We start from the raw sequence: 15,071 nt of genomic DNA, 5'->3' as shown, positions 1-15,071 counted from the left end.
AAGACAAAGTGGTATGAAGAGGCAGGAACATTTTGGACAATTGTGGTGGCAGTTTCTTTCTGACCTGACATAACATTGTACTCCCTATCTTAACTCATAAACTTCTTTATTCATGTTAGAATTACAATTTGTTCACATTCCCAGAACACACGCTATTGTTTAGCTAGGGAGAGTGAGATGACAAAGCGGTGTCCATCATCCCAGCGTCTATGACAAAGCAGAGTGATACATAAAAATGAGGTGTGGAAGGAAAATTTTACCAGAACCTGAATTACAATAATAAATAACTATTATTGCTAACGTTTATGAAGTGCTTTGTAAGGTTTGGGCACTCTGCCTCATGTCTGTACAGTCTGAACAGCTTGTGAGATTTTTTAATGACCAAGGTAGCAGACATTTCAAAAGCCCGATGGCGTGTTTTATTACTAGTTCAGGTTGAGTATCCCTTATCCAAAATGCTTGGGACCAGAAGTGTTTTGGATTTCAGATTTTGGAATGTTTGCTGACTACATACCAGTTGAGTATTACTAATTTGAAAATGTGAATTCCAAAGCGCTCCAATGCCGGCACTCAGAAAGTTTCAGGTTTTTATGTTAGGGGTGCTCAGAGACCTGTATCTATTTCCTGCAAATAAAGTAGCCTCTCTTGTCTGTTCTGTGGCCATTTGGAAGATCCAGGATCCTTGCCATAAGTTTCACCAGTTTGCAGCCCACATTTTAAAGACTCTGTTGGCTACACACAATGTATTACAAATGTCCTGATGAGAAATGTTTTAATCAATCAAATCAGCTCATTTAGTGGGATTTTGTGGACAAATCTTTGTTCTCAGCTATATAGTAATTACAAGCTGTTTTACCAGTGGATAAGGAAAGGATTACTCTCTTCTTTGAAAATGGTAACTTTATAATTACATGTATTTACTTGCCTTATCAGAATAGAACTCACCAGCTGAGACACGGGATTATTTTTATTTAAAAGACTCCTGGGTGAATTGAACAAGCACGTATTTGGGGAAAATGTAGCCTTTGTACACAATTGTTTCTGGCATGAATAAAAAACAAATTATCTGAAATAAGTCTTTTTTTTTTTTTCCTTTTCGAAAGTATATAAAACTTGGCACAAAAATTACCTACATGCTTAATTCAGCCCAACCCATGATACTATTGAGAAATGTACAGACAAGTTTTTGACAGCTTTGTATATTCAGTGTACAAATGTGTTTTAGCCAAAGCTTTGGATTCTATATTGTGGTTTTACAGTTCTGTATCAGAATCTATTAACATCCTCAGGAAATTTTTTAAAATTCATTTTTCTTATTATTGTTTCATTTAAACCTACAGCAAAGGTCTATGTCTCAAATCTGCCTGAAGAGGAATTTATTTTCTCTCAGATGCTCATTATGATTTCAAGTTGAGCTCATTAAAAAATAAAATAAAATAATATGCCTAGATAATTTGTATGTTGGAACCTGTTTCTTTCAGCCAAATCTTTTGATTTTTCCATCCAATACCAAAAGGTTCATTTCAACAGCGTAAACATTTTGTTTCTCTTTTGCCAAGTATCTTTACAAACAAGAATCCTACTGCCTTTGCTCATATTTGTACCAGTCTCTCTAATGTTCCCTAAAATCTCTCTAAAGTTGTTGAGAATGTAAACATATCCCGTTTCTTTTACTTCAATGACAAGTCACCAGCACCTCCTCTCAGTGACGCTTCCTTATCCTTGCTCCCTAAACACTGACAAATTGGAACCACAACTAGAGAAATGAACATCAGGTGTCCTTCTTACATGGACACAGTAAATTGCTTGCTGCTTGATGCTTTGGTCTGCTGAAGGGGAAAAAGAAACCTAGGAATAGTGAAGTGTTAAGAAACAGCCACCGAGCTTTCCACTGTGTCCATAGCTTGGTGGCCATCCATTCTTCACATCTTCAGTTATGCTAGAATGTAAGACCAAGAGATGAAGCAGTAATTATGCCTCTGTCTCTCATCAAAAAGGCAGCCTCAGTAGACTGACTGTGGCTGACTAGCATTAAAAGGGTTTCATTTGAAAAAGGAGCCTGGGGGTAAAGAAAAGGGTTTCATTTGAAATGTCGGAGCCCTAGGTTTGCTACTAACACCCAGAATGAATGGAGAATAGGGTCCCTGGCTGAGCAGTGGAATGGTCCTGGGAGAGGGTGTGCAGACGCCCAGCAGAGCCTAGTCTGATGGTGTCCCCTGGCCTCTTTGCATTCTTCCAGATATAAGTGTTCTCTCGGGTGCTTGTTTCCTATGTGTGCTTTGTTGTGCATTGAGTTTTCCTTTTTTTCTCCTCTCTCAAGCCCTGTCCCCTTGTGAGGTGAGATGGCCCTGTTCCCCACCTCCATCCCCAGCCTATCCGAGTGTGTCTTTCCCTTCTCTCCACCCTTGGGTGCTGCTGCTGCTGTCGTTGGAAGCCCAGCTTCTGAAGGAGGGTCCCATGTGCTCTATCAGTGTGTGCCTCTCTTCCTGTGTGCCTCTCTTCCTGTGTGTTTGATTCTCATTGTTCTCTCTCTTCCCATTCTCCAGGTCCCCATTTTGTACATACTCCATTTGTCACCCTGCTCTCTGCCTCACTCATGCCCCCTCACCTCTTTTCTTCTCCTCCCTCTTTCACTGTCCCCTGTGGATGTGTCCATACTGGAACCCATTTCCCTTCACGGTGGCATCTGTCACCTCCCCTGCCTTTAGTTCCTAGCATCCTCCCTTCTTTCCACCTGCGGATCCCCTTGCTCCATCCTCCTGGTGTTGACCTCATCATCACCGGTTTAAACCAAATGAGACACTGTAAGGGAATCCTGTTGTGCTATCAAGCCTCAGGGCCTCTGTTGTCTCTGTTGACAAACACTTCTTAATGCTTAAACAAGGCCACATTTAAGCATTAGACCAAGCCTCACAGGTATTAGTTTGGCTGAAGCTTTTTTAGATCTAATATTTAAATTTCCAAGCAAGCAATCTGCTATATTAGGCACTTTGAGTTTTCATTTCACCCCTAGATGGATCATGCAAATAATTGGTATTTTTACCATGTTGGATGGACATTTGCTGCCTTACCCAAGAAAGAGCCTTCTAATATACCTTAGGAAAGTAGTCACTGGAATTGCAAGACTAGTCTTCTGTTTGGGAGATGGCCTCTTATGCACTGTTTTTTTTTATTTTTATTTTTTGGTGGTGGGCGGCAGATAATGTAATGGACCAAGACTCTCCAGTCACCTGAATAAAAAGCAGGTGTATTGTAAGGCTTTAATGGAAATGAACCTAGAAACCCTCCCAGCTCTGTCATCGTGCAAGAGGACTCTTTCAGTCCTTCACATCCTTTCTTGGTGCCTCTACCCCTTGGCTTCTCACGAAGGCCTGCCTGATCATCTGTGTTTCCTAGAAGTCCAGATCCCACAGGTAGCCAGTCTGATTAGCTTACTTGATAGCCGTGACTCATGTTGTTTACAGCCCATCCAACTAGGCCATGCTGTTAGGGTCTTTGGGGAGTCCAACAAATTCTTCCCCATGTGGGTTTTGATCATGGTGAGAAATAAGATAAAGGACTAAGGAGACCAAAATATCACCTTCATTACTGATTAAAAAAACTGTACCAACAATGAGCTTCCTTACTCTGAACTCCAGAATTAGGCAGCTTTACACACCCAATCACAGGCACCGCTGGACCTGGGTGGGCCTCTCGCCCCCAGCGCAGAACCCCAAGGAGCAGAAGATGACCTGGGCTCACTCAGAGCAGCATGCTCCTAAAAGGAAGGGCAGAGGAAGAGGCTGGGCTGTCCATGCCAACTTTCTTTATTCAAACACTCTAGTCAGGGAAGACTCCACCACCACCACCACCACCACCACCACCACCTCAGGGTGGAGCCCGTGATAGGCCAGGAGGAGACCAGGAGTGTCATGCTAATGATGGGATTTCTGCATGAAAGGAAACATCTCTCCAATACACATCATAGGTCACAGTCTGCCCTAGGAGTGCGGCGCCCACCCCAGTGTCAGTAGTGGTCATCCCTTCAAGAGCAAAAGCCTGAAGTTGTTCCCCTGAGCAGCAGCTTCGGGTGTGGCTGTTTTAATAAGAAAGGACTTTAAAGTGTGGCAGGTACCAGGACTGGCATATCCTGAGTCCTGCCTTATAACATTGGAACACCACTGTCTGCTCTCTGGGTATTTTCTGAGTGCCCAGGCAGTTCATTTCTTCATGCCCCAATTTCCTCATGTAACGCTTGAAAGTCATATTTGATGATTCATCAGCGAGAGAGGGAGGGAGTGAGAGACAGAGCACATTGCTATCAGGGAGGAGTCATACAGGTAGCTTCAGACTATACTATTTGGCAGGTGATAGGTGTGTCCTGCTAAGATTCTTCTGGAGAATGCCACCTTGAGGCTGTCCATAGACAGTGCTACCTAAGTGGAAAGACTCCATGAAAATGTTCTAGAACAGAGAAGACAAACAGCTTTCATCTCATGCCTTCTTCTGTTTATTGGCAGCAGCTGCCTGAAGGGCTGTGCCAGGAAAGATTTTGAGGCTGTATCCTGGCTTAGAGCAAAAGAGTTCTACAATCAGTGTTGCCCACCACAAATGTGGGAAAGGAGAGTGGGGGCATTTGAGCCAAATATTTGCCATTATTGATTCCAAGAGATCATAGGTAGAGTTTTCTCCCTAGAAATATAGCTGCTTGCCATGTCAGGAGTAGGAAGTGGGGGCTGCAGGCGGAGGCAAGTTCTCATCTTCTACTGGCCCTTCAGCTACAGGGCCAGAAACTTGGATTATATAGAGCAATGGTCTGCAAACTTTTACTGCAGAGGACAAGATTTTAGGCTTTGTGGGGTATATGTTTCCTGTCATAATTACTCACCTCTGCCATTGTAGTGCTGAAGCAGCCACAGACAGTACGTAGTAAAGGAATGGGCATGGCTGCACCACAATGAATCTTACTTTACAAAAACAGGTATGGAATAGATTTGCAGATCCCTGGTGTGGAGCAGAAGCCAGCAGCAAGACCTAGAATTCTGGAAACTGCCCATGTTATCTGTGTCTAAATCTCCCTCTGTCCTCAACTCTGACATGTCTTAGGAGAGTCAAGTAATAATGTGGCAGGCAGTATTAAGCTCTCAGAATCTCACTTCTTCTCAAGGAAGATGTTAGCAGTGGGGTCAGCAAACCCAGTCATGTCCCCCACATAAACATAGAGTCACACAGTGATGCTGCTGCTTGGGCAGCAGTAGAGTCCCCCAGTACAGCATTTCAGTCTCACACCATCAAAATTACCTTTGAAAATTCCTTATATCCCCTGGAAATGAGAGTATTCATGGATTGAAAGCCAGGAGGAAGATTCAAGGGAGGCATGAAAGGAAAGTCCACATGCAGATATTTAGGCATGTAAAACATTCCTTCTTTGAAAGAGCTGTGCTATCTCTACCATGACATGCGGGGAGGAGGTGAGTACAGAATTATAAACTATACTTGCTCGCCAGAGGGTTCGTTCTGTTCTAGTTTAATATTAAGTTTCCCTTAACTTTGATTTACGTTAGTATATATGTTGCTTTTTTAAGGGTTAACATAGTTGAAAATGCATAAGCACCCAGCATAAGCCCTCAGTGAATATACGGTAGACTTGATCACAAACCTGGCTTGCATGATCCTAAGCACATACACATCATTCTTTGAAAACACTGTAGAAAAAAACCTGGCCATCCGCTTCCTGCCTCTAAAGCTGGTGACTCCTGCTGTGATCATACAAATAACTATCATATTCACACCTGGGTGTCGGTTTCTTCTTACCATGGGAGAAGAAATCAAGGAGGAAATTAGGTGTGGATATGATACATCCTCACAGGATATCTTATGTCATCTTTAATTTTTATAAAATGTGAGGGATACAGGGCATTTAGAAAAGATGTGCATCCAAGGAGAAATCTAAAGCCTGGAAACTGCAGTATCTTTCCCAGGTTGTTCAGCTACTCGGGAACAGAACCGGCTTCAAAATCTCACCTTCCTCAGCTGTAAAATGGAAATAAAAATATGGCAACTTCATAGGGATGTTGTAAGGAGCAGATGAGTTTTTAAATAGCTGAGATCAGTCCCTGGTTCAGTAAATGTTAGCTACCCCATTATCATGTGAACTCTTGTCAGTAACTCAACCAAGGCCACATAGCTGGACACCCTTGGCTGCCAAGGAGTGTAAGAGTTTTGATGCAACTCATCTCAAACGGGTGAGGCTGCGGATACAGCAGGATTTTTGCCTCTGATTCTCAATGGATTATTCAATTTCTAACAGTATGATAACAAGACAAAAGTGATAAGTTATCTAAATTTGTATGTCACCAAGAAAATGACCTCCTGCATCTGATTGTCACTTGAAAGGAGAATAACCAAAGAGAAGCAAGGGCTAAGGGACAGGGAACATTTTAGGGGGAATCAGCTGCTTTATAGAATTTGGCTTATTTCTACTGACCTTCCCTGTACTAGAAAAAAAAAAAATAGACTCAATTATTTAGAGCAAGGGTTGAAATATTTTAGGCTTTCTCTACCATAGTGTCTGTGTCACAGCCACTCAGCTCTGCCATTGTGGAGCACAAGCAGCCGTCAGCGATCTGCAAGTGCGTCAGTTTGGCTGTGTTCCACAAAAGCTTTATGTATGGACGCTGTAATTTGAATTTCATGTAATTTTCATGTATCACAAAATATTCCTCTTCTGATTTTTCCCCCAATTATTTAAAAATGTAAAAACTATTCTTAGCTTGCAGGTGGGATGGCACAAAAAGAGGCAGTAGGCTGGATTTGGCCCCAAAGCCATAGTTTACCGACTTTGACTTAGAACACTAGACCGAGACTCAGGCCTGTCGTAGTTGACTGGTTGTTCGACCCGAACAAATTATCTAACATCTCTGGGCCTCAGTTTCCTCCATGAAAACAAGAAATTCATCCTAAAGGATCCCTAGGATTGCTTCTAGCACTTAAAGGCCAGGTTGCATGGTTGTTATGTGGCTTTGCAGTCAGATAAATCTGCGTTCTAGTCTTGGCTCAACCTCTGACTTGCTGGGGGATGCTGGGAAGCCTCCCCGTGCCTTAGTTGCCTCATCTGTAAAATGGAAATAAAAATGATGTTGACTGTAGCATTGCGGGGATGATAATGTTTTACGATGTCTATGAACCCCTTAACTCACACATCCAACAAGCATTTATCGTACCTAATATATACTCAGTAAGTGCTAATATTTTTTTCCAAAAAAACCCACTGAATTCCTATTAAAATGATAATTTTAAAAGGACAGTTACTACACACTTCCAGACTAGAAGTGGTTTTCTTCACAGCCTTGTGATAAAAGGCTGGCCTGGGTAGGGCAGGAGCTGCACCTTTTGAACAAAACCCTGTAATTTGTGTTCACTATCGTTTTCTCTCATATGTAATGAAAGCAAAGAACAGATTTTGATAAATTAACGTTGCGTCTCTGCTTACAGCTCTCTTTCTCCACCCAGTGGCAGGAAGTCACTGGTAAAGCCTGCCAAAGAGGTGGAGAATTCTTCAGATTTTAATAATATTATTAGTTTTTCATAATATTCTATAGCAAAAAAGTAGATCTCACTTTAAACACCTTCCCCTTTAATTCTCTCTGTGTTGCCATTTTTAAGGCCTGCAGTGAGCAGATACCCATTTAGCTGAGTGGCTCTCAACAAGCAGATATTAACAAGTGTCTGAAGTTTGACCAGCATGAGTTGATCAATTATCTGTACAGGTGGTTATTAAAAGTGTTGTCCTGCAGCCTCATTAAAAAGCAATGTAGCATTTAATAAATATTAGAACATGTCAGCAGCACCATTTAAATGTGGGAAAGAGATCAATTACCTTTGTAATTATGTATGGTGGCATAAACACTCTCTTTGGAATGCTTAATTCCATGCTGAAGTTTAAAGCAGCTATGACAGCTTCTATTTAGAAATAAAGGCAGGGAAAGGGATGGGGAATAGATGTCAGCCACTTGGTGAACTCAAGAAGAAACTAAGCTCAAATACTCAATGTCATTAACCAGAGGAATCCACAAACTAGCAAGCATTTGCCCTGGGCTTCCTCTGTCCCCTTTTCTTTTCTGATGACCTGGTTTCAGTGGCTAAAAGAGATGATGACAAGGACAGGGAAGATGCAGGTGCAGACAGAAGGCACTTGGGAAGTTCACTCTGTTTCTTCACTCTCTCTGTCTGACTCTGTGTATCCCTTTCTCTTTTCGTATGTCTGTCCCTCTCTGTGTTATTTCCCATGACTTTTTCTCTCTTTGAATGTGTCTCTGGTCTCCCCCCGCCACCCCACCTTCCTCTCTTCCCTTATCCCTCCTTTCCTACCCCCACCCCCATGTGACAGATTTTCATCTGGTCACGGTCCCTTTATATATGACCCATTTCTCATAACAGTCCTGTGCTTCAGCTTTGGATTTGAATATGAGAATCCCTTCAAAAGCTACATGGTTCTGAGCCTGTCCAGTATATGCATAATAATTAAGGCTATAATTAAAGCGAGATGCAAGTATAATTAAAATTCACTTTAGTGGATCCTGGAATTATGAAGCAATTAGGCATTTTGACATGGCACTGAAGGAGCGGCAGGAGGAGAGAAGGGCTGTGTTTTTCTGGGGAGCTGCCCCCTCCCCTTCTTCTCCTGCCCTGCCCCCTGGTGTGAACCCAGGAGCAAGGCCTGGGCTGCAGAGAGCCGCTGGCCGGAGGCATGGCAGCTGCTTGGAGTCCTCACTCAAGGGTGGCAGGCACAGGGCCCTTCTTAGAGAAGGCGAACACTGCCAAGCCCCCGGAGAACCTGGAGAGGGCACAGAGACAATCACTCCTTATTTTGCCCCAGGCAGATTGGGGTTTATGTTTGAACCCAATGAAAAAGGGTTGTTTGGGGGTGTTGGACCAGCAAGGTGATCAGAAAAGGACCCCTCTCTGCCTCTCCTCCTTAAACACATTTTGTGTATGTAGATTCATCCAGAGTTACTTGGTCTGTCAGCAGGTACCTACCATGTGACAGATGCTGGGAGATACCCCAGCGAGCAAGCCTGACAAAGCGAAAGGTGAATTTAGCAGGGACATTGGAAACATCACTAAGCCATCCTGATAGGACGTGGTCTGTGTTATGGTTTTGAAAGTACGAGGTACTCTGGAAGCTCATTTTACGGGTCCCTGCTTTAGGTGGGACATTGGGAGGTAATGACGAGGAAGGCATCCTTAGAGAAATGCTGTTTAAGCAGATGCCTCATGAATGTGTGGGCACAGAGCCTGGATGGAGAGCCCGGCAAGGGCCAGGGCCCAGCACATCTGGATGTTCATGCACTTCCACATCAGTCATTTTTATTTTTCCTTGGGAATACCTAGTGCTAGGTTGGGTGCTAATACACCTCTTTGTATTTGCACTTGTTGTGGTAAGGCAGGTTCTCCAAGGCCTATATTTCAAAGTCTTTGTTTATGAATAATCTCTATCTTGCTAACTAGATAAAAGCACAGGGAATAATATAAGATGCGATGTTTCATTAGATGCTTAAATTTTATCGCATTTCTCTTAGCGGGTTGTTCATTCTGGAAAATGGGAAAACAGTTCCCACGTTAAGTAGGCAATCCCTGCAACACACCTTTGAATGAGGCAGCTTGGTCAGTAAATGCCACAAATCCACCAGGAATGGCCAAAAGATGTCATCAGAGGCTGCGTTGTCCTTCTTCAGGGCCTCCCCTTTTCATTATATAGAGTGGGAAGGAAGCCGAAATGACATACTGAACACTGCCAGAGCCTCCAGAGCAGTGGATTCATGGGCACCGGCGAGCAGATTCTCAGAATTTCAGATCTCAGGTCAGGTCATGACTCAGGCCTCTGCCTTCCAAGAGGTCTTTAAAACAGCTTCTGGTATGGGCCAAAACTACCTTAAATCCACTTGACTGGGGATTATCAGCATCTGTCAGTAAAAAATGTCCATTTCTCTCTTTCAAGTCCTTGATTTCTTCTTCTTTTCTAGTTGGACTGCAGCTTAAGATAAATCTTATCACATAATTTTGCCTGTCAGTGACATTGTTTAGAACCTGTATTTAATTCATTTCCTGATGAAAAACTATAGGTCGATTAGTCCCGTGCATCCTCACGTGCTACTGCAGTGTCCATACCATCCAGCACCCTGATTTGCCATTGCCCTGCTCATCTTTTGCAGAAGGCTTTTTCTTTTGATTCCACACTCAGACTCTTCAACCAAGGAACAAAATCCAGTTCAGAAGATTTTCTTCATTCGAACTAGTTGAGCCCCAGTGGTTGTTAATATCTCTTTGATCGCAATCCTAAAGGAGGCTCATTTTCATTTTTTTAAGTGCCAGAGAAATATAAGCAGTGTCTTTAAAATGGCAGATAACTGAAGTGAAAAGAAGAAAAGTAAATAAATTTGTCATCTGGGTATATCTATGTAAGGCAGATCTGGATCATAAAAAGCTAAAACTGGGTTGTGATTAAATTGCGTTAGTGTTAGGTGACGCTAACCGTGGACGTCCATGGTTTCAGGTTGTATGAACTCCACAGGGCTCCACCTCCAGTGTCATCCAATGACTGTCTGTCATTCCCCCTTCTAGGAACCAACGCCCAAGAGGCTCAGAATATTCTCAATAACAGCGGACTCCCCATTACTTCAGCCATCGACCTGGAGGATGCAGCCAGGAAGGCTGTGGCCAGCGTGGCAAAGAAGTGATGTCTTGGTCAGGATCCCTGGGGAAGGAAGGCCATTTTTCCATAATAAGGGATGGTTTTCTCATCACTGTGAAGAAATGGTTATCGCCTTTGGAATAAAGGAGGGGGGCAGAGCATGAGCAAAAATCACTGTGCGAAAAATCCTAAATCTGTATTTTCTTGAATAAGATATCTAGACAGCCTAAATCTGATTTTATTTATAGTCTTTGTAAAAATAATGTCCTGTGTTCTCATACTTTTCTATCATAAGCCTGCTCAGCAGGCAGTGTTTTGCCAACTTTTGGGAGCAGTCTGTGTGGCTAAATGATGTGCGTATATACAGAATATGAAATCAGGCCCTGGTTTATTTACAGGCTGGTGGACATCTAATCCTATGTAGTAAAAAAATCACAGGCCTTTTGAAACTCAGACAAGATTACATTTAACATATTAACTATCAAAAAGGCGCACTTAAGACCTTCAAGCAAATAGCTACTACACACTGCAGCGGTTTTTATATGTTTCTAATTTCAACATGTTTGGAAAATTCATAAATATTCTAACGTGTATTTAACAGTGGAAGGTCTGCATTAATATACCATATGTGTATTTTACTGTTTGCCTTAATATTGAATATACTGTTTACCTCACACTAAAAATAAAACCAGAAGCCTTATTTGTAATTTTGAAATAGAAACTTCCATTTTGATAAAAACTGAAGAATGCTGATTCTTATGGAAATCTCAGTAATTACATCACTTTGAGATGAGACAACACTGAAGATCAAATTGTGTGGAGTATCAGTATCTTCTCTCCCCGCCTTTATTTCCCCCTCCCCCAGAATCTACCAGCTTGTTGTAGATGTTAGGAAAACATAATGAGGAGAATGTGGCTTTTTTCCATAATATCCATTTTTGTGGTGGGAAAGAATTTGCATTAGATTTTTGTTGAAATTTTGGTAAATTTTTATCTGTATACAAATTTAAATAAAATCCTATGTTTTATAAGTTCTAAAATCTGTGTGTATTTCTCATTTTAGTCAATTTAATGCTCAAACAATTTTTCTTTTACTGTGACACTAGCCTACATGTCTTAGAGGCATATCTCTAAAGTTATAAATTTTGGGTTGTCTCAGGATTATTCTAGTTTCACTCGACTTTATCAGGTGAACCATTCCTATGTTAGGAGGTTAGTTGATGAAAGAATAAAACGTATATACAAACCAGAAGCCCAGGTACGTGTCTCAGGTGTCTGACAGGTTCAAGTGTGATGTCAGTCTGCCTAATGCTAAAGGAAATACACTGGTGTAAACTCCTCCCATTTAATGAGGTTCAGTGGCCACCATCAACGATTTTCCTTTCAATGTACAAAGGTGTAGGAGACCAAACTATTTTGTTTGTTTTTTACCAGCTTACATTTTTCTTATAAATTTCACGTATGGACAAAAGTAGTAAAGTCATTATTGTATAGATCGCTGTTTGCCATGGAGAAATAAACCATGTGATAGATCAGTCTTATCTCCTTTCTTAGTGGCTATGCAATGAATGAAAAATATTAACAATGACTTTTTAAGTGTGTTTTGATAATTTAATAACTAGTTAGTATGATAAATAACATTTTATCAATTAGTATATTTGAAGTTTTTGCTCTTTGCAAAGGCCTGTATTCGAATTACTTGTAAGTATTGATGTTTCTAAGCAACCCGTTGTGGAGGAGGGGAATAAAAGGATTAAAGAGCTCATGTAATTATTTTGTAAAAGGGTTAATAACAAGCAAATAGCCTTTTATTTTTAAGTAAGCTCAAAGCCGGAAGAACCTGGTCTTTTCGCATCTTGGCCCAGCTTATCTCTGCTGGTTTTATTCTCAAGCAGATCACTTCCACAAGGCGGCAAGATAGCTTCTGGCCATTTTAGGTACACATTCTCAAATTGAGTATCCCCAGAAGAGAAGGAGAGAGAAAGAGAAGAGGAAAGAGAATAAACAAACGAAAGAGAGAGAAGATGGGAGGAAGGAGAGAAGGAGAAAGGAAGCTGCTTTCTCTTGGTAATTCTAAGACACATCCCAGAATTGAATTGAGAAGAATTGAGTCTTGATGGCTCTGATGGCCAATTTTGGGTTAGTAACCTACCCCTGAAGCAGTCCTGGATAGGAGTTTGCAGTGCTGCAATGAGTCTAGCTGCAGTTAAAACATACCCCGTCATTGGTCTGAGGGTGAGGCCAGCCTCACCACTGAGAGTAAGAGGAATGAGAAGCTTAAAAAAAAATTGGAGCCCAAACACAAAGAAACTATATTCTGGGAAGGAAAAATAAGAGTTGTCAACCATGCTCATCAACTATAAAGAGATAGGGTCGAACAAAGTTATTTCTAAGGACGCTTCCAACTTTAAAATTTCATGATTCTATTCCATTAACTTATTAGTTCTTTGGGGTCTATTTTCACTCATACATACAAGATACCAGTTTTTTTGTTTAAATGCTACTTGAGTCATCTAAATATTTGACCTTAATTTGTCTTGAACAGTAATTTCTACATAAGAATAATGTCACTGAGGCACTTAGTTCAGTTTTGGTTTTCTGTTTAAGTTGTAGTTCAATTCATGAATTAGTAAAATAGCCAAGAAACTTTTTAAATAACCTGACTAGATCTGTGAGTTACTTTTAATTAGTTCTTTTACAATTTATATCTATGTTTGTCCTTCTCAATTTGCTCTCTGAGCAAATGGTGTGTTTTACATATCCTTCTAGAGCTAGACTAAGGCCAAGGGCCTATTTTAGTAAATTAAGTTTTATTGGAACACAGCCACACCAATTTATATACGTATTTTCTGTGGCTACTTTCGTGCTAAAACAGAGTTGAATAGTTGTGATAGAAATCTTATGGCCTAAAATATTTACACCTTGCCCCTTTACAGAAAAGGTTTGCTGTATATAAATAAAATACAACATTGCCCCCAAAATGACAGCAACAGATTATTGTTTTCAAACCTGGGGAAGGCAGATTTAGACATTAAAAGAAACAGAAAGGAAAAAGTAGGAAATACGACCTTTGATCTTTTCATTTGAAATCCTATGAGAATTTAATTACTCTATAAAAGGGTACTAGCCAATGAAAACCTATCCAGTTATGTTAATTTGTGTCTTCCTATTACCACAAGAACTGTCTGAAGATACCTTGTTGTGCTTTTGAACATATGCTGTTCTTAACTACTTACACGTGTGTTGGAATAATATCAAATCATGGCTATGAGTATTAAACTCCCAAAGGGCTGTATCTATCGAGTCATCCTCAAAGTGATCCTTGCCAGTGACTGTGTTGTGCATTGTTTAGTCTTGGGGTCTTGGGAAGATAATCAGGAAGCAAGGAAAAAAGTGACTTCAGTGTACCTGATCTCTACAATGATTACTGCAAAGGCATTATTCCATTTTGCCAATGAGGAAATTATGACATAGTAAGATAAAGTTGCTCCCTTGAACTTACATAGCGGCAAAAATTTAGTCCTCTGGACTTCTGGTTCTTGCATAGTTCTATTACTAATTTTATTGTCCAATAGAACTTTCTGTGATGATGGCAATGGTAATATCAGTAATAGTAAATATGTAGTCATTAACCATATGTGACTATTGAGCACTGGAACTGTATTTTAAAGTCTATTTAATTTCAATTAATTAATAGCCACATGTTTTTGGTGGCTACCATATTGGACAGTGCAGCTCTGTAGTCTAAACCTAATGGGAATTTGGACACATTACTTTCACATCAGAGGAGTTCACGTTAAGTGCTTACTGTGTACCAGGAACTTTACCTATGTTACCTTAATCAATCCTCTTAGTGACTCTGTGAATCTATCATTCCCATTTTACAGATAGTAACATTGTAACTCAGGGAAGTTAAGTAACGTAACCAAAGCACACCAGTAGTATGTGGCTGGTCAGGATTGAGACTCTTGTCCTCTGAGTTCAAAGCCACTGCTCCTTGTTTTATACCAGTGAGGACCCGTATTTACTGTGGTTGTGCCACTTATGGTCAAAATAATTTGAAAGAATGTGTAGACAAGTATATTTAACAAGCTGGGCTCTTGAAAATATTGCCTGTTTAGTGTATCCCATACTTTGGGAAGCAAGATTTAAAAACAGAAAAATCACCGTATGCAAACTGGGCAGGTTGTGTGGACTACAATGTGTATGGCACCTCCCGGACTTGCACAGTGCATTGGACAAGGGCTGTTTTCTAAGGACATAATTCCAAGTGACTTCTCATGAAGTTTAGGTCCAGCATTCTTATCTCAAATTTTCACATTCTAAGTAGGCCAGGAGCAGTTCCAAGGAACCTTATGCCAAACTTGACAAATGCAAAATTTATTCAGTTTTATATGCC

At 40.9% G+C, this 15,071-nt stretch overlaps 1 protein-coding gene across 1 annotated transcript in view; it reads left to right on the top strand.

The window, feature by feature from the left end:
- Positions 1 to 11,712, top strand: part of SUCLG2 (succinate-CoA ligase GDP-forming subunit beta) — a 259,766-nt gene extending 248,054 nt beyond the window's left edge. Inside the window, exon 11 of the mRNA XM_063114078.1 lies at positions 10,603 to 11,712. Coding sequence (XP_062970148.1) covers positions 10,603 to 10,718 — 116 coding nt within the window. The 3' untranslated portion in view covers positions 10,719 to 11,712. The remainder of the gene's footprint in view (positions 1 to 10,602) is intronic.
- The last annotated feature ends 3,359 nt before the right edge of the window (positions 11,713 to 15,071 follow it).

The sequence above is a fragment of the Cynocephalus volans genome, chromosome 11 (assembly GCF_027409185.1).
Source record: "Cynocephalus volans isolate mCynVol1 chromosome 11, mCynVol1.pri, whole genome shotgun sequence".
In the NCBI taxonomy this organism is placed as follows: domain Eukaryota; kingdom Metazoa; phylum Chordata; class Mammalia; order Dermoptera; family Cynocephalidae; genus Cynocephalus; species Cynocephalus volans.
The sequence above is the reverse complement of the archived record's forward strand: the minus strand, read 5'-3'. Positions and strand labels throughout refer to the sequence as shown.